At 58.2% G+C, this 24348-nt stretch overlaps 1 protein-coding gene across 1 annotated transcript in view; it reads left to right on the plus strand.

Annotated features, from left to right (window-relative positions):
• Positions 1 to 24348, plus strand: part of NPDC1 (neural proliferation, differentiation and control 1) — a 41062-nt gene that overhangs the window by 6107 nt on the left and 10607 nt on the right. Inside the window, exon 2 of the mRNA XM_067309173.1 lies at positions 19372 to 19515. Coding sequence (XP_067165274.1) covers positions 19372 to 19515 — 144 coding nt within the window. The remainder of the gene's footprint in view (positions 1 to 19371; positions 19516 to 24348) is intronic.

The following is a 24348-nucleotide window of genomic DNA, read 5'->3' on the forward strand; positions in this document are numbered from 1 at the left end:
AAAATGCTGCAGAGACCATGAGGCCCTGTTGCGAGAAGCAAAGAAGTGGGAGAAGAGGCTGCAGTGGAGCTGCAGCTGCAGCCACCATGCCGGTTTCTGGCCCCTCGCAGTGCTCGGCGCCCATCCCCGAGAGCTGTGCAGCCTGCAGCCGGGCTGCCGCTCTGCAGGGCAGTATGAAACGCCCTTTGCATTGCTTTGACTAGCTGCCAGGCTTCCTTTTCCCTCACGCTCTGCAGCCTTTTTTCCTTTCCTTCTCATGTCGGCCAGAGCTGCGGATCCTTTACTGAACTGCGTTCCCTGTCCTTGGCACTGGCCTGGGAAGCTGAAGGGTCAGGGTGGAGGAATTGCTCTTTCATCCCCCTTCTTCATGACTTGTTGGGGGTCCCTGAAACTGGTGTTTCTCTCCACAGACGTTCCCCATCCGAGCTCTGATTTGTGGTCTCCATTGGCTTGGGCAGGGAAACCTCGATCACGTTTGTGCTCTTGGGCTGTTGAGAGGCGGGTGAAGAGATCTGGTCTGAAAGGCAAAGGGAGGTCAGAAGTGGCTGTTTGTAGCTAAAATGTGCTGGGAAAAGCCTGTCCTATCAGCATTTGCTGTGGCAGCATCCCAGAGTGCACTCTTCCCGGTTGGAGAGGCATATCTATGTGCATCTGTGGCTTTCCCACACTGAACAGCTCCCTTATCCATCTCTGTGCCGAAGGACCTCCCAGGGGCCAAGGACAGTTTGCACCTGTGTTGCTCTTGTCACAGGACGATTTCTCCCAGCCCGGTGCTGACTTACAGTTACTCCCTTGGGAGGTGTGAAGAAGAGCCTGGGTTGTTATTTCTCATGCATGTTTTTGCTGAGCCCTCCTGCTGCTTTGCCACTGCGTCCTGGGAGATGGTGGCTCTTTTCTTGCGCTCGTGCTGCAGCTCCTCTGCATTGCTCATGGCTTGTCCATCTGGTCTAGGCACTGGCACTGGAGCTTTATTATAGGGCCCTTTCTGTGGGTTTGGCTTTTGAGATCTGCAAACATGTCTGAGGTTTGGAGTTTAGTGTGTTCCCCTTCTGGAGCAAGACCCTGCCATCATCCCTGTGGCTGATCTGCCCAGAGGAAGCTTCCTGGGACAACTTGGTGGTGCTGTGGCAGCTCTGGCTCTCCCTGAGGGCACTTCTGGGCCCTTCCTAGAGAACAGGTACAAGTTAGAGACATTTGCCTGAAACAGCCCTTCTTCTGGGCCATCAGAGTATTAAAGGAAGTAATCGGTTTATGCATCTCCCATGTGCTTCTTTAGTTGTGGGAGCATTTGGGGTAGGGAGGGATTTAGCCCTGGGCTCGCTGTGGGTAGGGAGTCAGCTGCCAGACCACGGATTTACAGAATAACGTGGCTGGCTGGCTGTCCCCCACCTTCATCTGCTGTGTTACCGCGATGCCCTTTCCCTCTGTAATCTCTGGGACTCAGACAAGGTGGGGATTTTATCTCTGCTGGCTGCCTGGAAGGGAGGAACAACGGGGGCCCCTGGTCTGTCCGCTACGTGCTGCCCCTTCCTGGGCCGAGGTGCTGGATCCTGGAGACGGGTATTGCTGGCTGGGCTCGGCCCAGGTGTTAATCCCAGTCTGGGATTTATAAATACGCCAGCCAGTGATGCCTCCAGCCGTACCCTCCTCACAAGGGAGAGCACGTCGACCCATCCACATGACAAGCCTTGCTTCACCTCTCCAAGAGATGCTTCAACCTGGGGTGTTTTTATCTGCCACAGCTGTTGCAGGGGTAATAAGAGGATCGGGTGGAGACAACAGGCCTATAATTAGCCGTTTCATGAACTAACAGTAATTGCAATGAGAAGAAACTGCCCGTTAAATGCCTGGAGCATGTGTAGTGGCTGTTCCTGGGTGGTGATGGTTCACGGAGCTGAACAAGCTCACATCACTGGATGCTTTTGTGTTGCAGACCAAGCCCTGGAGGTCTGTCAGGGCAGTTTCACAGCAGGTGTAGGCCCAGCAGATGTGCAGCGAGCTGTGCCTTGCCCCAGGGCAGGAGCCTGTTTCGCACCCAGCTCCTGGTTTCGCACCCAGTTTCCTGGCCATGGGCTAGCATGTGCCATTTGGAGTAGAGTGAATTTGGGTACATCTTGGTTTTGAAGTTTTGATACTTTGTGTAAGTCTAAATTGGGAAGGAAGTTCCAAGGAACCACATTGCATGCATGGCTGTAGCCATGTTTTCTTTTTGGGAAAGTAGAGCTGCGTTTTTGTTTTTTGACATTTTTGGACTGAAATAAGATGCTTTGACAGTCTCAGATCAAAATGTTTCATTTCCCATATGAGCCAGATGAACGGAGAGGTCCAAGATCTGGGAACTGAAAGTGGATTGCTGTACTGTGCAGTGTTGTGTTTTGCCATTTCCTCCCACTTGTATATCCTGTATTAAAGGAAAAATTGCAGCCAGAGCAGGTAATATTAGTGTCCACTTCCCTGCCTCTTCCCACCAGTAAAGCACCAAAATCTCACTTGCTCCATTTTTTTGTCCATCATGATGCAAGGCGACCACTGACCACCCTAAGTGCACACAGTGTTTTTGGTGGGTTTCCTGTATGGATAGCAAAGACAGCAAAGCCTTTGGTTGAGTACTTGAGGGGAGGAAGGTTCACTTGACTGTGGAGAGCAAGCCCTACTTGTCCAAGCCACGTGCTGTGAGAGAGAGACCTGGTGGCCAGGGCTTTTTGCTGGGAGTCTGTGCTGGAGATGCCCTGCCGTGGACCAGCCTGTCCACCCGCAAACCCCTCGTGGCACAGATGTGGACTTCTGGCTTCAGCTTCCTTCCTGTAGAAAGGAGGTGGCAATCCTTTCTTTGGGAAGAGGGAAAAATGTGGGGAAGGTGTTTCTTTTACCACATGCAGGTGGCACCCATGGGTTTGGTTGAGGCCCTGGGGCATTACAGTCACAGACCAGCAAGGTTTTGTTGAGGATCATTTCTCAGAAGCTGGCAGCTCTTACGTGGCAAAAAGGGAGGCAGGAGGAAGGGAGAGCTTTGTTTTGGGGAGCTCATCATCTTGCATCTGGCAGGGATTATTTCCGAGCAGCCTGCTAAGCCCGGGGAAAGAGAGGCCCTGATAAGCTGCCTGTAATGTGACCCTTCCTCTGGGCTCTGCGTGTGGCTGCCGAGGGGAGATCTGCTGCCTGCGGCGCTAATTCTTGACTTCCTGGCTGGAAATGGGAGGGTTTGCATGAATCAGCTGCCTGTTATGGTGGATAAAACCTGCAGAAGTCTCAGGGTGGTTCCTCTGCTGCTTGGCCATGGGTTGCAGCCCTTTTGCAGGTGCCCTGGGTGCCGTGCTTCCCAGGCCGTCTCTGTGTTCGGCACTGCTCTGGGACGCAACTTTTGGTGCAGGTGCCTCACCAGGTGGCACAGGGTTAGGGGTACCCAGCACCGATCCTTCTCACGTCATGGGAGGTCTGCAAAATCCTGCAAAATCCTGCAAAACCTGCAAGCCCGTGGTGCAGGACTCGAGATTCGTTCTCCAGTGAGTCTTTATCGCTATCTCATCCGCTCGTTTGAGGCCTCTTTGGCTCCGGTGGTTGAGTCAAACTGGGTGCAGTCTTTGTGCCCAGCCAACTGGAAGGGATCAAATGGTTTTCTGGAGGTGGGGTGATTTGGACCTCGCATTTTCTTGTGCTTTTTGGCTATGTGTCTGTTTGACTACTGGCGTGACACAGTTTGCCTGCCCTGGTGGTGCTCCACGTGGAGCGGTTTGAAAGGCTGCAAGAGTCGGTTTTGCATGCTGCAGCCCCCGGGTTGGAAGCTGGGCACAGTGCTGGCACACTGGACCTGTAGCCTCTGGGACCTGGTGTTTGGCGGCCATGTCTCTGGTCCCCATTTTCAGAGAGAAACGCACCCCTGAGCTGTTAGGAGCCACCGCGCTGGATGGTGGAGGCAGGATGGACAAAGAACTGGGTTGTTCCTGACCTGGAGTGAAGCCCCATGTGGTGCTGCTCTCGCTTAGTTGCAGGAGGGTGTTTTACCAGGAGACTGTCAAAATCGTGCCTGGTGCCTCTTTAGTAAAGGCTTCAAAACGTCTCCTGGTGGTGTGGGAAGCCAGCGAGGTGTGGGAGGGTTTTAACTTGCCAAAGAGCATCTGGCTCCGGTGGGAGCAGCTGTGGTTAGCCAGGGATCTGTTGCTTCTGGCTTTTATTTAAATCACTGCAGGCGTGGGCAGCACGAATCTGCTCCTGCAAGCGGCTGATTGCCGGCCAGCGGAGCTGTGCTCTGCATGGCTTGCGTGCGCCCTTTGGCCTGCCAATTCCTTGTGCGCCCGGTCTGGGTGAGGTTGATTCGCCTCTCTCCTTCCTCCTTCCTTTCCGACAGCGCTTTGCCACTCACTCAGCGATAATGTCCCCAGGGAAGCGTTTGGTGGTGGCCGAGGCTCTGTTGTTCGCACCCAAGCTGCCCCGTTGGCCTCTGTGGCTTTCAGGCTGGGGTCTGTGAAAGCTGCCCTGCTCCTCAGCCTTTGCACGGGCAGTACCCAAAGGAGAGCTAGCTCTGCTCAGCCAGGCTGCGGAGGGGAATCTGCATCTTGTCCCTTATCACTTTGCACCCGCAACACCCGTGTGGGCCACAGCATGGGACTGGGTGAGCTCCTGGGGCTTGCGCCAGCTGCCTGGTGGGTTCAGGGTAAGCATCCGTCGGCAGGGCTCTTGCCTTTGCTGGGGGGAGAGCCTGCAGGTGTCAGCTGGGGAAGGGCAGAGAGGCTGCAAGTTTGTGCCCGGTAAGTGGAAATGCATTTGCTTGCCTGCCCGTGAGAAGTGGCTCTTCCCTGGCTCTCTCAGTGTTAAAATGATCCCAGCCAGATCCTGCAGCCTTCAGACATCTCCTGCTGCCCGGGACGTGCAAACCCATCGCAACTGAGCCCAAGCTCCTCCAGGTGAGCTTTGTCAGGAAGCGCTGCAGGTTTTGCGGAGCTGGTGAGTGCAGAGAGCCCTTTCACACAACTGAGAACTGCCATGAGAGCGCTGTCTGCAGGGGGATCACGTTAAGCAGCGCAAGGACCTTGCAAGGTGACAGGCGAGTTGGGAGAGGGGCAAGCTCTCCCTTGCAGTTGGCTGAGGAGCTAGAGGCACCTGGGCAGGCGATAGCTGAACTCTGCCCTGCATCCAGGCAGCATCTAGGGCTCTGCCGCCTCCTCAGGGCTCTGCACGAGGAGGGAAAGGAGCCTTTCCAAGCCAGGCTGGGGCTGCAGGAAGCCAGGACTTGTGGGACTCACCTGCCCAGGCTCCTGGGAAGTCACCTTGGGACACTGGGCAGGGAGAGGTTGTGTGAGTGTGTGCATAGAGGGAGGTCCCTTGTTGCACTGCGGCTTGGTTGGTAGCTGTGACAGAGGTGCCAGGTTATCCCTGTCCTAGGCAGGGTGTGTGCTGGTGCTTGGGGGCTGTGTGGTTCCTTCAGAGACAGGACCGTGTCTTGGTGGCTGCGGCGGTCCCGTATACCCCTCTGCATGGCTGCTGATCTCCAGGGGCAGTCAGGCTGGGCCATTTGGCATTCCCTGTCTCTGGCCATATCCTCTGCTCTCCATGTGTGCCTGGACTGGGCCACGGAGCCCATTGGGCATTGAGGATGGCACAGCCCAGCTGGTGTCACTGCTGCACCCCAGAGAGTCCTGCACCTGTAAGCAGCTTTATGGGGGCAGGCTTTCATTGCATATTTTATCCATCAAGCTGTGCCAGACCTCTGAGTCTACCCAGTAAAAAACAAACAAAGAAAACCCAAACCGCAGCTTCGTCCAGATAAAAAGCCCAGCAGGTTGATATTTGCTTGAGCAAAGCTTGATAAACAAGAAATGCAAATGTGTGTTTTAAGCTGGGGCCTCTTTCCACTTCCACGCAGGCCTGGAGGGACTGTGGTGTCAGAAGCCTGTGCCAGGGTAAGGCCTTATGCGTGGAGTACAGGCTGGTTGGTCTGCACCAGGCAAACTGGAGATAGCATGTGTTTGTCTGTCTTTTTTAATTGCTTGTCTTCCTGAAAATCTGAAGCAAAGCACTTCTGACTGGAGACAGGCCCTTATACTGCAGAGTCAGCCCTGGCATGGGTAGGGATGAAATGTTTAATCCTCCTCAAAATTGCACACCGCACAGATGCTGCAGAGACTGTAAGAAGCAAGTAGAAATAGGCAGCAAGGTCCCAGGCTGGCCCGAACCCAGCAGGGCCCAGGGAAATGCTGGGGGGCTGAGGCATCTTGTTCAGCTCGGTGCAACTGGGGCGGACCTGTTTTACTGTGTGCTGGGGAAAGGCTTGGTGACCAGTTCCCACTGCAGTATGCATCCCAGGGAGAGATACGCACCACCGGAGAGCTCAGCAAGGTGACAGTGGTCCCCAGGGTCCTTCTCTCCTCACCAGGTGGTGCATAGGGTCACACCACCTTGAGATGATGGTGCGACCTTCTTGAGATGCATTCTTAAGATGACCCAGCACGTGGGCTAGCTGCTGCGTGGGGCAGTAAAAGGGATGTAGGTCCGTGTGCTCTGCCACCCCACGGCTCTGCCCTTGCATCTGTTGAACAGGCAAATGCCTTCGCCTGGCCCGGCAGCCTTGGGCACAGCAGCGGAGGGCGAGCGGACAGTCTTTGGTCTGTGAGACTCCATCAGGGTCTGAAGTTGCGGTTTGCAGGAGTTGTTTTCATCCGTCCTGGTGCCATATCCCCTTCCTGCAATGCCCATTAATCCTGCTTCTGTTTCCTTAATGTGCTAGGCATAATGCCAAGGCTGCAAAGAGTAATTTTTTTGCCCAATAAAGGATTTTAGTAGCAATTATGTGAAATCCTACTCCTTCAGTTTGATACCAGGAGGTTGCCTGGTGCTCCCTGCTTCCGTGCTCTGAAGTACATGAACTCAAGAGCTCCTTGAATTTTGAGGGTGTTTGTAGCTTGGATTTCCTCTAGCAATACCACATGTGCCTTCTGAGGTGGGTTTCGCCCCAACACGTGTGCTTCTTGGGACTCCCTGCTTCTCTCGCTGTGCTGCAAGGGTAACCCTGAACCCTGTCTTTGAAGTTTTTGCATTTCCCCCAGGTGACTCGGGTTGGTTTGGCTTAGACTCTGGGTTATGGGAGGTGCTGCAGCTTGGCGCTCTGCATGATGTCTGCTGAATTGCTTCAGAGCAGCCTGAGCTTGGGAACGTGGCGGTGGGACCGTGCAGGCTGGGCAGTGCTCCTGCATGGCCCCGTGGGGGGTTGCTCCTCATCCTTCACTGCTTCTTCCCGGGGAGCAACCTGCCACGTCTCCAAAGACTTTACAGGCGGAAACATAATCAGGAGAGCATTTCAGGGAGGGATTTCTCTTGGAGCAGGGCTGCAAGGCCCATGCATGTCCTCTCTGTGACATTTGCCCCAGGAACAAGCTGGACAGAGGTTGCTGTTCCCTGCCATGTGCTGCTCTACAGCACGGGACCCGGCTCGCTGCTCTGTCCTGGCTTGGCCCTGGTTTCACACCCATCCCACCTTCAGCCGACATACTGGAAACCATGCGTCTTCCCGCTCTTGCCCAAGGCACAGTAAATTTTGGCTCAAAACTCTGGAGCCGTTTGCATTTCAGCCTGTTTTTTGGGCTTAGTGGCTTTTCCCCTTGTTTCTAGGCTGGACTCATCCCCTCTGCCAGAGCTTGGGGGCTAACCTGCCTGCACGGACGTGGCGTGCTGAGCCCTGTGCGTGGACCTGGGAGCGGGGCGTCCCTCCGCCCACCGCGCAAGCAGGAAGCCCATCTCCCAGTGCATTGTTTTGTTCTGCTGGGCAGGGAGGAAGGAAGCCTGCTTTGAAAAGCACAGATTTATTAATTTTTTCCCAGTGAGTATTGCAACTGGGGGGGCAGAACTGCAGGTGAAAACACTGCCAACCCAGCCCTGCAGAGACCGAATCTGCGCGAGGATCTCTGTGTCCCTGGGCCAGCAGCACAAGACCCTCAGCTCTGAGTTTACCTCCTGATTTGCAAAAAAGGAAACCAAAAAAAACCCCCAAAACAAACAAAAAAACCCCACAAAGCAGCAAACCCAACCTAGCCCAGAAGGAATCTGGACATATAAAAGCCCAGCAGATTGGTATTGGCTTGAGCAAAACCTGATAAACAAGAACGAAGATAAGTGTTTTAAGCTGCAAAGAGCAGCAAGGTGCTTTTTAAAGGATAACTTATTTACGACCTCCAGCGTGGACTGGCGGGCCTGGGAAATGCTGGGCTGAAAGAGATGTTTGCTGTGCGAGATATCTGGTGAGGCCAGGGGAACGGTGGTCCAGCAGCGCAGAGGCGGGCAGGGATGTGTGGCACCCCCGCGCAGGGCACGGGCTGGTGCTGCTCAGCATGACCTCGTCTGTGCCACTGTCGCCCCTGTGCGTGGCACCCCCAGGCCTTGAGGAGGACACTCCCAAGCAGGGCTGCGTGAGCAGAGCTGGACCGAAGCTGGGTCCAGTGTGGGAGAAGCTGCATTGCAGCCCCCATGCACTGGGATGTGGGCACGCTTGGTGCTTTCCAGCATGCAAAGGGGTTTTAGCTTGAAAATAGTGTTCCCGCCAAGGATGCCTGCCCATAATGTGCTTCTTAAATCTCCCTGGAGGCAGCAGGGGCTTGTGTGCAGGCCCTGGTGTCCTTCTGCTGGATGAGACCCTTTCCAGGCACTGGGCCCCTGAAAGGTTTCTGTCTGCAGCTCGTTCACGTGCTCATGCCATGTGCTTGGTTCCCAGGAACGTGAAAACACGGCAAGTCTTCAGTTGCTTTATCACTCATTTCCAATGCAAGAATGAGGGTCAAGAGGGTCCAGGCTCAAAGCAGACAAAAGGCGGTGGCTACAATTGCAAGGGGAGGTGGATCTGTGGGACAACTGGCTGAAGGATGTGGCGGGTGCTCAGAACTGACATGGGCCCACGGGGAGAACAGATCAGGTGGGACTTGCTGAAAAAGAGATGTTTGGCTCAAAATCACTGAGCTGAAAACAGCCAAGGACTGGGGGGGAACAGCTCATACAGTCACCCTGTCCTTGTCTGTTGCCCTTGGCGTTTGCTCTTGGTCTTGCTCCAAGGAAGGATATGGGACCCTGGGGACCATCCGTCTGACCCGGTGCAGCTCATTACGCTCCCTCTGCCCCAGGCTCTGCCGTTCCCCTTCAGCTCTGGCTGTAGCGGGCATTTGGGGTGCAGATAGGAGGCTGGTTTAGACCCAGCAGCGCTGCCAATGTCCTTGTGGCTGTGGGATGACCAAGGGCTGCACCCGGTGCTCCTCCACCTGAGCATGGGCTCTTCTCCCCTGCTAGTGACCTACTCCAAAATCTAGGAACAAAAAGGAGAGCTGAGCACTTTCTCTGCGCTCTCTGGAGCTAACATTTTAATAAAGTGTTGTTTTTTTTTCTGGAGCAGCAAGACCTGTTCTATCTCCACATGCCAGAGGAATCGAGTTTACTGCATTTTCAGAGGCAGGAGCATGGCCTGTGACGTGTGCCGGCTGCAGTCAGCAGCGGGCTTCCAGCAGTGGCTGGATGCGAGGAGCCAGAGCAGTCTCGCTGAGCTGGATAGCGGGTGTCTCCTGCAAGGAGGACTATTTGGTCACGACCTCATCTGACGCCGTGCTGTTCCCTCCCCTGTGCATGCTTAGGTATGCAAGTGGCAGCTTTCGCTCCAGACGTCCCCTTGGCCTGGCTTGGTTTGAACCCGTTCTTTGTTCGCCCTCTTCCCGCTGAGGTCCACTTGGCTTGCAGAGCTCAGGGCATCCGTGCAGGCAGCGCTCACCATCCTTGGTGCATGAACGGGCTGCCTGCCCCGGCATGGGTCACAGCCTCTGCGTGTGCAGCGGCGGGGACCTGCTGGCATGCACGGTGGCAGAAAGACTCGGTGCCCACCGCAGGAGGACAGCTTGGGGGCAGCACGTTCGCCGCTGAGCCGTTCTCGATGGCCGCGTGTGGGAGCGGTGGCTGATTGCAGCCCCAAAGCTGCGGACTCAATTAGCACCGATCCCCCCCGCCCTGTCCCCAATTCATACCATGCCTGGTGACAGACACTGCCTGCAGAGATGTCCCCATGCTCCGTCACCTGCACTTCAGCAGAGGGGTCCCAGCCCAGAAAGAGCCTTTTGAAATGCAGCTGGAGCACAAGCAAGCTCAGGCTATTTGGCTGGAGGGGCTTCCCTGGTAATCCTATCCACCCAACCTGCTTTTCGTTGGATTTTTTTCATTCTCTTTTTGTGATTTTTCCCACTGGAGGGTTGCTTTTGGCTGAGCTGTGCTCGTGGGCATGGAAAAGTGCAGAGCTGAGGCTCCTGGAGGTGTCTCACCTACTTTGGGTAGCGTGGGTGTGCACCCATGCTGATGGGGTGCCGTGCTGGTGGCCAGGAGAGGGTCTGCGTGCTGCCCTGGCTTCTGGCTCCTAGCAATTGCAGCAAGGAGCTGGTGTGGTGAAGTACGGTTCTGCGATTAACCCCAGCATGCGGGCTCTCAGCGCCGTTTCTTGCACAGCACATCCGGACCCCGAGGACAGAGCATGGCACGGTGCCACTGGGGCAGGCGACCCAGCCCTTCAGAGGGGAGATGATGCTGAGCCGTGGCCTGGACCGCCGGTGATGTTCAAAGGAGCCCTGTTTCCACTCGCCTTCTCATGCGGGAGACTTGGCGCCAGCCGCCCAGAGCCAGCAGCAATTTTTTCTGACCAGAAGGTAGCGGCGGTTCCCGGAGCCGAGGAAACCCCCCGTATGAGTGCCAGGCTCCCAGCAGCAGTGCTGGAAAACGCTGGCTGGGAGCAGGGCCCCACGTCGCCGAGGAGGAGGAGCGGTGCCCTTGGAGCCGGGCCGGCAGAGCCACTGCCGGGCTGCGACCGCTGTCGGCAGCGCGCCGTGCCCTCCGCCGTGTTTGTTTTCAATGCCGAAGCCTCGCTCGGCTTTGATCGGCGGCAGCGCTGGCTGCCTGCCAGGCCTGCGAAGCACCTTCCTTCTTGGCCCTGGCGGGTCTCCAGGGCATGAATGGGAGGCCCGTCCCCTGGCAGCCCCTGCCGCCCCGGGGGTGAACGGGCGGCGGGGGCTGCACCCGGTGCCGGCAGGGTGCTGGGTTGGGGCAGGGTGCAGGGGGGCTGTTTCCCCAGCCTCATCTCCCCTCAAAAAGCTGCAGGCTGTGGCTGGGTTGCTGCGGGGAGCGGGGGAGATTGGCGATGCCGAGGCTCCCTGGGGCAGCAGGAGCGAATGCAGCTCAGCCGTGGGAAGAGAGCGCCGAGGACACCGGGGCCCCAAAAGACTTGACCGCAGGAAGTCTTCCCGCTCCTCCGGGATGGGCCGGGAGCTGTCAGCGGGGCCGGGGGCCGGGCCTGGTCTCAGTGCCCTCCTGCAGCAGTACGGCCTGGATGCGGCCCGCAGCTGGATCCTGCGGGCCCCGCCGGGCAGGGACTGCTGCCAGAGTGCAAAGGCTTAACGTCGGCCTGCACGAAGGGGAGCAGATGGAAGCGAAGCCCTAGATCGCTTTTCCCAAAGCGCTCGCGTGGCCTGGCTCACGTGGAGCGCGCTGTGCTCGGGATGGAGCTCGGACACGTCTGGCCAGGTGGGCGAGCTCCTTCCCCGCTTGGGGGGCTGCGGTTTTCTCATGCCAGCATGAGCTGCCCAGCTCCGTGCGCCCTTGGCTGCGCTGCTCTGGGCACGGAGATGGTCCCCACCTAAGGCTGGCATGGCTGGGAGGGGATGAGAGCAGTGTGAAGATCTCCAGCCTGCTGCTCCCCCTTCTCCTGGCCTTCCCAAAGCTGATTAGTGCTGTCCCCAGATAATCCCTGGGTGTTCGGCCCAGCCTCTTTCTTCCCCGTTGGGCTTGCTTTGAGACGATGACGGGCTGTGCCAGCATCTCCTGGAGGCCACGGTTAGCAGCCACAGTTAGCAGTCCAATTTGGGCCACTGGGATCTTCAGCATCCCTTTACACTGGGTGGAGAGCGCTCCGGGCCACCGCTGGTGCTCAGCTGCCTGCTGGCCGCTGTAAAAGAGGTGGCAGAGCTGCCGAGCAGGAGCTGATGCAATCTCCAGCTGCGCCCTGAACGCTTCACTTGAACGTGGCTGGACTGTCGGATCTGGTTTCGGCACCGGGGCTAACGTCACCATTAGCCCAGAGAGGCTGGGCGTTGCTTGTGTACAGAGCTTACGTGCTCTTATGAGATTTCTCATTAATTAATTTCCCTCTTAAGCTAACTTTTACCTTTTTATCTGCTGCAATTAAACACCCAGGCGAAATTCCCGTGTTCCCTTGCTAGCCGGATGTCCTCCTTCTATTTTCTTTTCTTTTTTTCCCTGCTGTACTTTTTGGCGTGACAGTGGAAAAAAAGATTTTACCCAGGGCCGTAAATGTCAGTAGTGCAATAACTTGTCTCAGCCAGGTCTCCTTATCGGCCTGAGGAGGGCCCGGTGCGATGCTATTGGTCTCTCATCGTGGTGGGCAGCGTCTGTCCATGCAGTCCAGAGGGATGCAGGCAGCACCTCCCCGTGCTCGGTGCGCTTTTCTTGCGGCGGGGCTGGCAGCAGCTCGGCGGTCTGTATGTCCCCAGTGTCCCATGAGCGCCCTTTGGGCCTGGGTGAATTGTGCTGAGCTTTCCGATCTGAATGACCCTTGTCAAGGGCAATGGGGGGTGCAGGCGCCTCAGAGCCTGAGGACCGAGGTTTCTTTGCATGCGCACGGCCAGCCTTGCTCCCGCATGCCCTCGGCTAACCCTCGGACTGCTGTTTGTTTTTCCTTGCTGGCTGCGAGGTGTCGAGCGCTCTCCTTCGCCCTGCAAAGACTCATGCCCTAAAGGAAACACAGCGGGCTGTGGAGCTGTCCTTGGAGCTCAGCTCCTGTGCGTGCTTCTGTCCATGGCAAGCAGGCACCAAAGGTTTGCCCCAGGCGAAAGCCCCGGGTTTTTAATGGGTTCCCTTTGATCACGCAACACTTTGCTGCTGGTTTTCAAGCTGCCTCTTGCAGTGCTCTGTGCTGGTGCCTGCTTGCATGAGAGATTTGCGCCCTGATAGTCATGGTGACGGCAGGAACAGGCAGTGCGAACAGAGCATCCTCCACCATCAGGCTCCCTTGGAAGGTCCGTGCTGGCGATGTCCCAGCTGCGCTGCAGACAGCGGTGGCTTCGGGTGATGCTTTATTGTCCGCTCCTCTTGCAACGTTTTACTGTGCATTCCTCTTGCAATGTGTTATTGTAGGCACCTCTTGCGATGCTCCTCTTGCTCTGTTTTCCAGTTGGCTTGTAGAACCTGAAGGCAGGGTCTGTTCTGCTTTGCAGTGTTCCTGGCCGGTGGGTGTTTCGGTCTGTGGGTAAGATTTGAGAAAGCATTTTGGTAAGGAAAATGCAATGCAGATGTCCAACAGCTTGAAGCCCAAGTCCCCCAGGTCCCAGCCCACGGTCTCTCCTCTACGTTGCCCAGCCTCCCGTGCTGCCGTACCAAGCCACATACACGGCGTGGGAACAGCCCTGACACCTCCGCAGCGAAGAGGAGGTTCCCACCACCCCCAGGGGTGAGCGTGGCTGGAAATGCAAGCAGTGCATCGACAGCGATTAACAGACCTGATTTCGGAGGGGAATTCCCAAATCGTTCCAGCCTGACAGCAAGAGCAGAGGCAAGGTTGAGGGGGTTGCCTCCCACAGAGTGGTGTCACTGCAGTTTGGTGCCAGGGCTGTGGGAGAGACGGTGCGTCGTTCCCATGGTTAAAAGGGGAACGTCGAGCGTATCCACGCTAGAGCCTGCCCGTGTGCTGTCACGGGGGCTGGCATGTGGGAGGGGAGACCCGCGGCTGACGAGATGCCGGAGGCAGACCCCGCCGGGTGGCGCAGAGGTTTCTCTGGGCCGGGTTTGCAAGGCTGGGACCTTGCTCCTGGCCGCCCAGGACCAACCTTGGCCATGGTGCTCTTGGTGGCCCTTCTCCCCTGCCCTGGTGGAGCTGCAGCGGCTGCTGTCCTGGTTGCCAGGACTCCGGTGCAGCCATGACCCAGGCAGCCTTCTGGAAATAAATGGTCCAACTGGGCTGACGGGTTGCAGGGACTCGTGTCCGGGTGGCTGGGCCACTCCAGGGAGCTGCTGCTGGAAGCGTGGGGGCCAGGGGATCCCATTTTTGGTGCTACCAGTAGAGGGGAAGTCTAGGAGGTCTTTGCCTCCCCACTCTCTCAGATGCTGGTGGCAGCTCCTGGGTCTCGTTCCCGTGCTGGATGGCTACATAACCGATGGTGCTGAGCTCTGCAGGAGAGCCACTCTCAACGCGCTCTGCCGGGGGCTGCCGTTGTGGACAGGGAAACTGAAGTGCAGAGAGGAGGGTGTCACCCAGGGCCGTCACCCAGCCAGTGGCAAACCCAGGAACAGGCAGTGGGGCTCCGTGGTGTGTCCGCTAGAGCACAAAGCATGGTTTTGCTGGCCAGCTTGGAGCAGGCTTGATCTATGGGAGCAGACTGAGTGCCTCAGTGAGGGCACAGCCACGCTGGGGTCGGCAGAGGGTGCAGGAGCTGCATCCAGCTGGGAGGAGACTTATCCATCCCATTTTCAGGCCGGAGCAACTTTTCCTCCTCGGCGTGCAGCGGGGAAAGCGTGCTCATCAGGCACTTGCCCTGTGCCCCAGCAACTTCTGGGTGCCCATGGGCTCTGCGAGCAGGTTTGCAGAGCCATGCTGGCCCAGACACAAATCTCGAGGACTGCCGAGGGAAGGGGGTGAGGGGCAGATGGACAGGCAACTCCCTGCGTGACTGCAGTCAACGTACTAAATCTCCCCTGTGGCTCCCGAGCACCCATTGCCCGATTCCCAGCACCCAGCACCAGCACTGCTCGGTGCCCCTTCTCCCTCCTCCTCCACAGCGTCTGGCTCATCCAGAAGCACGGCACAGAGGTGCCCACTCTTGCCAAACCTCTCCAGAAACAGCCCAGAAAAACCCTCCGCTTAGTTGCCTCTGGGCTGCCCAGTGGCCTCAGCGGCTTGCAGAACCATAGCAACTAAACAGGGAGCCACGAGACCGATGTAGTGGGCTAATATATGTGCTCGCTGCATAATGATTGATTAAACATTTGGAGTTTAATTAGATGAATGTCTGTCTCTCTTGCTCTTATTCCTTACCCGTGACAGTTGCACAAGCACAGCTCGTTCCTCAAACACAGATAACGACCTTTTATATATTCAACGTGGGGTTTTATTTAATCAGTTGCTGGGCACTGGCTAAGGATGCTGGGGCTTGCAGCTCCCAGCCTCCCGCGGGAGAAGCAGCCAGCCTGAATTTCAGGTATGGCAGCCTCAGCCCTCGGCCCTGGCTCGGTCCTGGCTCTGCACCCCAGCCAGGCTCCACACTGTCTTGTGAACGGGACCACCTTTCCCAGGCTGTCTTTCCTCCCTGGTGAATCCCCATCTCCTTTATTTACGGATCTGTGGGATCCTGACAAGATCTCGCAGGCTGCTTAGTGCTGCCAAACGTCTGCTGGGGCAGATCATGCTTTTTAAGATACTCTGCGGTTGCACACTACCAAGGTAATGCAGAGTGTAGCATGTTTGCATCGGTGGTGGCCTCTAATTTTGAGCACCGAGTGGGTTGGGTTTCTTTCTTCTGCATAAGAAAAGCTTTTTATGGTGTCTGTTCCTGGGGGAGAGGGGGAGGAAGGACACGCTTTCAGGTGTCTGCGACACCAGAGGTCTCAGAGGGTCTCCAGCTGCCGCGTCCTCCCCAGCCCCTCTGTGGGAAAGTGCTGGGGTTCTTTCTCGCGGCGCGAGTCCCTCCCCAGCAGGAGCGTGGGGTGTCCCAGCTCCCCATCGCTGCGCTGCGGCCTCTTCCTTTTCTTGAGCTTTTGAGCATTTGGCCTTGTTGCCTTTTCAAATGAAGTTTAAGTGACCTTAAGAAAGAGACGATGGGTAGAAAAATGGCCCCTCCACTTAAACGTCCAATTTTCTCCCCATTAAGCACAAAGGAAAAATCAGTTGGTCTCCCGGCCAGGAAGGTCGGATCCAGCCTGGCGCTCGGCAGCAGCTCTGGGCCAGGCTTCCTCTGCGCTTGCCCTTCACCGAGCATCCCTGCTCTCTGCTGCTGCCGCCTGGGCGCAGGATGAGACGGCAGCCCTGGCGCGGGAGGGTGCGCGCGGCGCGGCCCCTTGCCGAGCAGCTCCGTTTGCTCTCGCTGAGGAACCTTTTGAAGCGCTTGATTGCCACGCTGCTCTCCGGGTTTTGTTTTCCTCAGGCCTGCTGTCGCTTGCTTGCTTTAATGAAGGAATTATCAGGCTCTGGAAGTGGCGGTGACTTGCTTTCTCGCTCTCCTAATGCTTTTAAATTCTTTGCATTAAGCGCCCCCAGCCTTTTGCTAGCCTCGGCGTGCAGGAGAATACGCTAAGCGAATCACGTCAGACTAATTCCTCGCGCCCTGTGCTGGGTTTTGGCAGACTCTGGCTCATCTCTCTAATGGGGCCTAATTGGAGATGTCAAGAAAGCGGCACCTGCAAGATAAACCGCTGCAACAAACCGCTGCCATGCTTCGTTAAATAGAGAAATTGCCGCCGCCGGCCCTCTGGGGCGGGGAATTAGTGGACCTGATGCTATGTAGGATGCAGCGTGGGGAGTGGGTGGCCCCAACGGAGCCAGGACCGGCCGTCTCCTCCGCCGTCCGGGGGCAGTGAGGCGCTGTCTGGTAAGGAGCCTGTTTCCCAGTTTGGAGTGTCTCAAAGCGGAACAGAGGTGTTCGGAGTAGGGTTCCTGGTGCCCTCTGCCCGGAGCACTGTGCAAAAAGGCAGCGGCTGCTTGGTTCTCGTGGTGGGGGGGGCATTTGCCGCGGGTGCGATGAGCTTTGCCCCTCAGGCCGGGTCGGTGGTGTTTCCCGGGGGACAGGGCCGTGGGGTGCTGCCCGCCTGGGCGGCTGGGCTTTGCAAAGGCAGGCGCTGTCCGGCCTTTTGCGGGGAGCCCTTTCGAAAGCACTGGCAGCGTGCGTTTTCTCCCCGGGTGGCCGCTGCAGTCGGGAGGAGTCTGCACCGTGGGCACAGGGGCAAGGGATGACTGGGACGGTGCCGGGAGCCATGTCCTGCCGTGACTCCTCGCCAGGCTCTCCTGACCTCTCCTGCCTGCAGGACAGACGACCGCGCCAGGAGCAGCCCACTCAGCTCGACGGCGCCGTGGGCAGGCACGAGGAGGATGTCTGTGGCTTGGCTAGGGTGGTGTCAGCTCCCTGGTGTCACTGTCACCAGGAGGAGAGCCCCTCCTAGCCCTGTGGGACCTGATGTGGTCAGTGAAACCCTGGGGTGCTGGTGTCCCTGCTGGGAGCCCGTTGGCCCTGCGTGTGCCTGTCGCAGCAGAGAGCTCGCTCTGTACTGCAATGTGTCCTGGACTTGTATGTCACTGTACTGGGGCTCATCTCAGTCCATCCCATAATTTCCATGCATGCTTTTGCACCCTCACCTGCTTTTCGCTCTGGCAGGTGAACATAGGCCTTGCATAAGAAATGGGATGTACTGTTCTTCCAGGAAATCCCACTGGTTTGACTCAAATCAAGAAAGAAATCAGACTGTTCTTTGCGCTTGTAGCATTGAAGAAGTGTTACAAGTATGTTAGGTCTCGATGAGGTCAGTACACCAGCGGGCTGTGCTGCTATTCAGAGAGACCTGGACAGGCTGGAGAGTTGGGCAGAGAGGAACCTCATGAAGTTCAACAAAGGCAAGTCCAGGGTCCTGCACCTAGGGAGGAATAACCCCATGCACCAGTACAGGTTGGGAGTTGACCTGCTGGAAAGCAGCTCTGCTGAGAGGGGCCTGGGAGTGCTGGTGGACCACGAGCCAGCAATGTGCCCTTGTGGCCAAGAAGACCAATGGCATCCTGAGGTACATCAGCAAGAGTGTTGCCAGCAGGTCAAGGGAGGTGATCCTTCCCCTCTCCTCAGCCCTGGTGAGGCCACATCTGGAGTACTGTGTCCAGTTCTGGGCTCCCCAGTACGAGAGAGACATGGAGCTATTGGTTGACAGAGCACTGCAACAGGTTGCCCAGAGAGGTTGCGGAGTCTCCTTCTCTGGAGATGTTCAAAATCCGCCTGGATGCAATCCTGCGCAACATGCTCTAGGTGACCCTGCTTGAGCAGGGGGGGTTGGACTAGATGATCTCCAAGGTCCCTTCCAGCCTCAACCATTCTGTGATTCTGTGATTCAAGACACATTGCCAGGAGCATGGGAGGGGGATGTACGTGCCCTTGGTCATTTGAAAAGTTACCGAGTTGGAAGTGGAAATGAGATGCCCCATTGACCCAGGACTGTTGGCCTGGCATCCTAACGGGAGATGGTGGCTTCTACCTGCAAGCTGCCCACAAGCACTAGGATCTCCAGCCCTTGGGCTGTGCCAGCCCCAGCAGCAGACACTGGTGCAAGGTGACACTCAGCATCTCGGGCAGCAGTGTGGGGTTATGACAAGCCGTAACAGCAGTGCCCGGGCTTCAGAGTGTGTTTTTTTTGTTGGTTTGGGGAGGTTTGTTGTTTACCTGCAGCTACCACCCAAGCATAGGTTGTGCATTGGATTTGATTTTGGCTGCTGCTGTGGGAGGGTTCCTGGTGGGAGCTGAAGACCCTCGTCACAGCCTGCTCCGCCGTGAGCCAGCCTCTGCTGGGCTGCCCTGGCTGCTGAGCTGGGGCTGACATGCGCAGGAGGCCTGCGATCCCAGCGCTTGGGGTCCTCGACGGGAGGAAGAGCGCTGCCCACTCGTCCTGCAGCTAGCAAACTGCCTTGAGCAGGTCATTAGAGCACAAGCTTAATTGCAGTGACTAATCACTTTGCAAAGGTGGGCAGCTCCGGCAGAGCACTTGGCTGGGGCTGGGGCAGAGGGTCGGCTCCTGCAATTAAGCATGCAATTAGCTGTGCTCATTAACTTCTGCAGGAGCTGAGCTGCCCTCTGCACGCGGGGCCGGGGACTGCTCTGGGGAAAGCAGGCTTGTCCAGGGGTGCATTGGGGCATGGGTGCATGAGAAGGGACCTGCAGCAGGTCCGGTCTGGGATCAGGCTCCAGCTCAGGGGGTGCTGAGCTGTCTCCCTGAATCACAGCAGGCTCCAGACCTGAGCTGGGCCCTGCAAATGTGACAGCTTCCCAGCCTCTTGCTGTCGTGGCACCAGGGGAGCGGGAGCAGGCGGGCTCGGAGCAGCTTGCAGTCATGCTCAGCCTCCCCACGCTGATCCTGTCTCTGATCCAGGCTGCCTTCAGAGCAGATGGGATCTCACCCCTTTCGCTCTTCGCCTCCAGACAGGACAGTTGTGGGTTTGGTCAGCAGAGGTTAGCGAGACCTCAGAGGAGCAAAACTATTTGTGCATCGGTCCAAGGCGTAGCTGAGGTTGAATCACCCCCAGGCCGATGAAGGTCCTGGAGCTGCTCCGGCAGAAGGGAGCGTGTCTGACCCCTCTTCTCCACCTGACGTGTTTTCTCCCCCTCTCCACAGTGGAGTCGTGCCCCCGGAGCCTGGACTGCACCCTGCAGCGCCGGGAGCTGTGCCCGCCAGGGTCCCATGCCTGCGGGCCCTGCCTCCAGCAGTTCGTGGAAGACGACCATGGACGATGCGTCCAGAAGAAACACTCACCCAGTGGTACGTGCAGCTACGTTGCAACCCTTTTCCTCTCTGTTACAGCCTGGTCCCTGCCAGCAAAAGGGGCCTGACTTGGTTCCCTGTCACCCCAAGCTCCACCCTGGGAATGGTGGCTACATGTGCTGCTGGGGGCCTCCCGGGACCCACAGGTGCTGGGTGTTTCCCTCTGCACGGGATGTTTGCTCATGCCCAGCAGCAGGGATGGAGGGATTTTTCCCATTCCCCTGCCCCAGCTGTTGGACGGAAGCTGTGCTCCATGCAGAGGTGTGGGTCTCCTTGCAGCACGCAGCTCATAACACCACTGCTGGCGTGTCACCCACTCCTGCAGGGCAGATGGGGTCCCTTAGCCTGCTCCTCAGGGTTTCTCTCTCGTGCCAGGACAGGGCATCCTGCACCCTGCTCACCCCTGCAGCCGGGGATGCTCCTGTGGTGGGTAAAGCCTGGAGCCTGGTGTGGGCAGCCCCTTGTTAAGCCTGGGAGCTGAGGTCCTTCGTGCCACCTGCAATGAGCTGGGCGAAATGGACTTTCCCCCCACTTTCTGCCGAGGACTGGCAGGGCAGTCAGCGCTTCGGGAAGCCTGGTTATGGGACGTTGGTGGCTCAGCACCCTTTAGTGCTGATTCATGCTCCTTTTAGATGCTACAGAGCAGCTGATGGGGAATTTTGTAGTGTGAGCTGGCACACCTGCACATAGGACCTGTGTTTGTTCCTTAAGCTCTTCCCGGGATCCTGGAGAGAGGTTGCCGCTGGGGCAACCTTGACACTGGTTAGCTGTGCTCTGCATGCCCACTGCTGCCCCACGCTGCCAAGCTGGCAGCTCACCGGCTGCTTTTCCTGCTGGGCCTGGCGCCCTGTCCCGGGTATTTGGCTCCCGCCGCAGAGTGCCTTCAAGCGCTGACCCCGAGTGACAGCAGCGCTCGCGGTGACGGTGACGAGTGCCCTGTGTTTGAGCTGCCTGGCTGCCTGCGATGCTGCCTGCCCATCACTGGGCTTTCATTGAGCTCCTCTGAGACCATTAACCCAAGGCCGGATGAAGCCAACCTGGGGCTGCTCTCAGCGTTGCTGGTGCAGACGGAAGCGCTGACGTCAATCCCCGGTGCGACAGTGGGACCTGGCGGTGCCTGAGCCTGCAGGGCCGCGGGGGAGGCTAGGGCAGCGGTGGGGAGCAGGGAGGGAGGGCTGCAATGGGTGGCTGCGGGGGAAGGAAAGGGTGCTGGCAGCAGACAGGACGCTCCAAGACTGCTAGATGGCTGCTGTGGGATCCAGGCGCTTTTTTTTTTTGGCAAGGATATCGGCTGCGTGCTGCGCTTGGGGGCAGCAGAGAGCCCCAGGCTTTGCAGGAACTTAGCGGCTTTCCCTGCACAGAGCCGTGACTCATGCAGCCCACCCACCCCGCCACCCGTGGCCGAGGCGAACGGGTACCCACGGCTGGAGCGTGCTTCCTCACTCATCCTGGCACCAAGCCAGGCTGGCGTTTGGGATTTCAGTCCTCGCTTTGAGACATCAGTTTGTGCTTCAGGCCACCTCCGCCACGATCTCAGCCAGCCCCCGTGCAGCTCAGCCCACCTGCCCTCAGCTCTGCGGCGCAGCTGGGGGCGGGCAGCTCTACGGTGGCGGCTCTCCCTGGCTTGCTTTTCTTCCTTGCGGCACTTCGAGCTCTCCCCGTTTCACTCTGTTCCCGTCTCTCTGGTTGCATCGTGAGCCAGTAATAGCTCAAAACAGGAGCTGGTGCGGAGGTGCCTCCTGCGCAGCGATCCGCAGGGAGGGCACATCAGCAGCAGGCAGGGCTCAAGAGCTGCCTGTCAAGAGGGAGATGAGACACGCGTTAACCATGGCAGGGCTTGCAACAGCAGAGAGCTTGAAGGCGTTAAAGGCTGCATGGTGTGTTATCTAGATATTAACCCTCTCCTTTCTGGAGGGAATGAGGTCCCCGCAGGGCTGTGGCTATTTGCTGTGTGCTGAGGGCCCTCCTAAGAGCTCCTGGCCTGCAGAGAAGAGCCAGAGAGGTGGACAGGAGAAAGGCAGAACATCCCCTTGCAGCAGGAGGGGAGTCCCCTGATCGCCCAGCTCCACCTGCAGCCCAACACTGGGGCTCTCCCCACCTTGGTGGGGGAGAAGCGTTGCTGTAGGTGCTGGTTGTCGGGCCCTGCTGCGTGCACAGGAGGATGGAGCCTCCTGGCTCCTGCCCAGGCTGTGGCGTGTTACAGAATCCTTGGAGAAAGCACTCCCCACACGTCTCCAGGGGCTCCTTCCTGTGACTGCCCTTGCTGGTCTGCAGGACCTGGCGGATGGGGAGACACCCCTCTTCCTCTGGCCCCAGCGGGTTTCAAGCACAGGCTCCACCAGCAGTGACGGGTGCCTGGCAGATGGGTGACCTTCGACTCTTCGTATAGTTTGGAAAGCAAAACTAGCTTTAGGCAGGCTTGTTTCTTTCCTTCCCCCTGCCCCAGACTTTTCTTTCAAATTCAATAAGCAGGCAAATTAAAACTGTAATTACAGCTCCACCCAATTATCCTTGCTCTAGCTAAAACCGAGCAGCCTCTTTGCGCCGGGCAGGAGGTAGTACCTGGCAATCCCCTGGCGCTCCGCTCGCCCTGGGGAGGTTTCACTGGCGATGAACCAGGTGTAAAATTGGGAGGCGCCTGGTGCTGGCGCCCGTGGGCAGGGTGCTGCCCCACCAGAGGGCATCAGCAGGGTCTCTTGTTGCACCCTGGGCTTCTACTGTTGGCCCATCTCCAGCGTGTGGCCCCGGGCCCAGAGCAACCCTGCCACTGCGGGTTCTGCTCCGCTGGTGGGCAAGAGCCTTGTTGCTTCTCTGCCCAGAAGAGCCACTGTGCATCCCATTAATACCATCTTGCGTAGGGGAAGGGGACCAGGCTGTCACTGTGTTGGTGCTCAGTCTCCCTCCGGACATGCTCCCAGCAGCTGAGCTGCTTTCTTGGGACATTTCTCCTGGCTTGCTGCTCCTGAGCATCTTGCTGCGGGGACACAGCTCCCATGGGGCAGCCTGGCCGGCCTATGGCGATGCTGTGATACTGTAGCATCCATAGTGTTTCCAGGCAAGACCAACGGGCTTAAGCCTTGTCTGCCTTCAGCCCTGGGGGGGCGTTGAGCACCTTTCCAGCCCCTTCTTGGGAGCAGGGCTGGGTGTCTGGTTGCTCCAAGCCGGGAGCTGGCTCGTTGCACAGCGTCTCTGCTGTGGCGGCAGCCCCTCACTCCCCAGGGACACTTCTGGCCCCCTCGCTCTCATGCCACGGCCTGGTGAGCTCCTGAAAGCCTGCAGGGTTGTTTGTCACACCCCATGACAGACCACGGCGGTGGTACGGGGTGGTGCAGGAGAGAACGAGAGCTTCCCGCCCCTCCTGGGTCAGGGCCCATGCGTTATTCACGGCAGCCTTCGCTTTCCAAACAGCCCCATGAAATATTCGCGGGAGCCTTCAAGAAAGGGCCTCAGGGGCCATGCAACAGCTGGAAGCTTCTTCATGTGGGCTCCTTAGGGGAGACTGGGCAGGAGGACTGGGTCCTGGTTCTCATCGCACCAGCAGCCAGCACGGGCACCAGCGCTCTTCTCGGCTTGCTCAAGGCAGCGGTGGGGGCCTGCCCTGCAGAGCTGGGCTGTAGCGGCCCCCAGAGGTCATTCTGCCACCAAAGTCTGACCCGCTCGTTGCATGGATGGGGCCGTATGGGTTGTTTCAGTTCCAGTTCCCGCACCTTGAGCCCTTAGCCCGAGAGCAGCCGTATAGGGCAAGCGAAGGTTCGCCCGCCTCGGGGACGCTGGAGCGGGTATGGGAGCAGAGGAGCACGCGGCAGCACATCCCCCAGCTGCTCTCCGTCCGCGGCACCGTGTCCCAGCTAGTGCGGGCGGAAAGCCAGTGGTGCTGGGCTCTCCCCAGCCTCTCCCCATTTGCTTTCCCAGTGGCAAAGCCCTGAGGGCTTCCCTTGGCCTCTCCCCCTTTTTGCAGGCGGGCTCAGCCCTTGCTGGCGGTTTGGGGTCCTGCCATGGGTCCTGGCCCATGTCAGTTCGTGGCAGCTGGACCCGCAGGGATGCAGGGGCTGCTGCGACCCAGCCGGGCGAGGACAGTCTCCAGTGCTGTGAGTGCCCTTACCCCCGACGTCAGGTGGGGAAAGGCGGACGCCAGGCCTCCTGTGGCAGGATTCGAACGCAGAGCTCTCGGCGCGTGCTTCAGCTCCCAGCCCTTAGCCTCTGCGTGGGTGCCTGCAGAGGTCTTTCCGAGCCTTTGCTTCGCTGTGTGCGGGTGCCCGCGAGATGGTGAGGTTGATTTCTCATCCTTCACGCATCTGGCTCCAGGACTGCCTCCCTTTTAAGAGGATCAGCCCCTTAAAATAGAGGTGAGAGCCCAAAACCGGAGCCCTATCATGGAGAGGGAAGGGGGACAGGCTGTGCTGAAATGAGCCCCTCGGGCTGGTGGGGAGAGCAGCCGGATCCCGCTCCAGACTCTGCCCCTCTCGCTCATCTCGGAGCAACCGGCTGTGGCGGGGGTGTCGGGTTTTTTCCATGAAGTCTCGGGAGCACGTTTCTCTCTAGGAAGGGATGCACATGCGCCTGTGTCTCCATAGCAACTCCACCTGGTACCCGGCGCTTGGGCAGCAGTGGGATGCAGGGCCAGGTCAGCATCCCCTCCCAGAGGGGTGTCACCCCGCGTCCCCACCTCTCGCCCGACCTCCAGCTTGCTCTTTGCCTCCGAAAGCCCCAGAGCCTCACCTCGCTGCCAAGGTCGGGGGGGGGGGGGATTCCCCCCTCGCCCCAAACCCTCTGTCTTAACTCGCCCGGTGGGGGGGGGGAGGGGGGGTCGGTCATCCCTAGGGCGCTCGG

Source organism: Apteryx mantelli, chromosome 21 (genome assembly GCF_036417845.1).
Source record: "Apteryx mantelli isolate bAptMan1 chromosome 21, bAptMan1.hap1, whole genome shotgun sequence".
Taxonomy (NCBI): Eukaryota; Metazoa; Chordata; class Aves; order Apterygiformes; family Apterygidae; genus Apteryx; species Apteryx mantelli.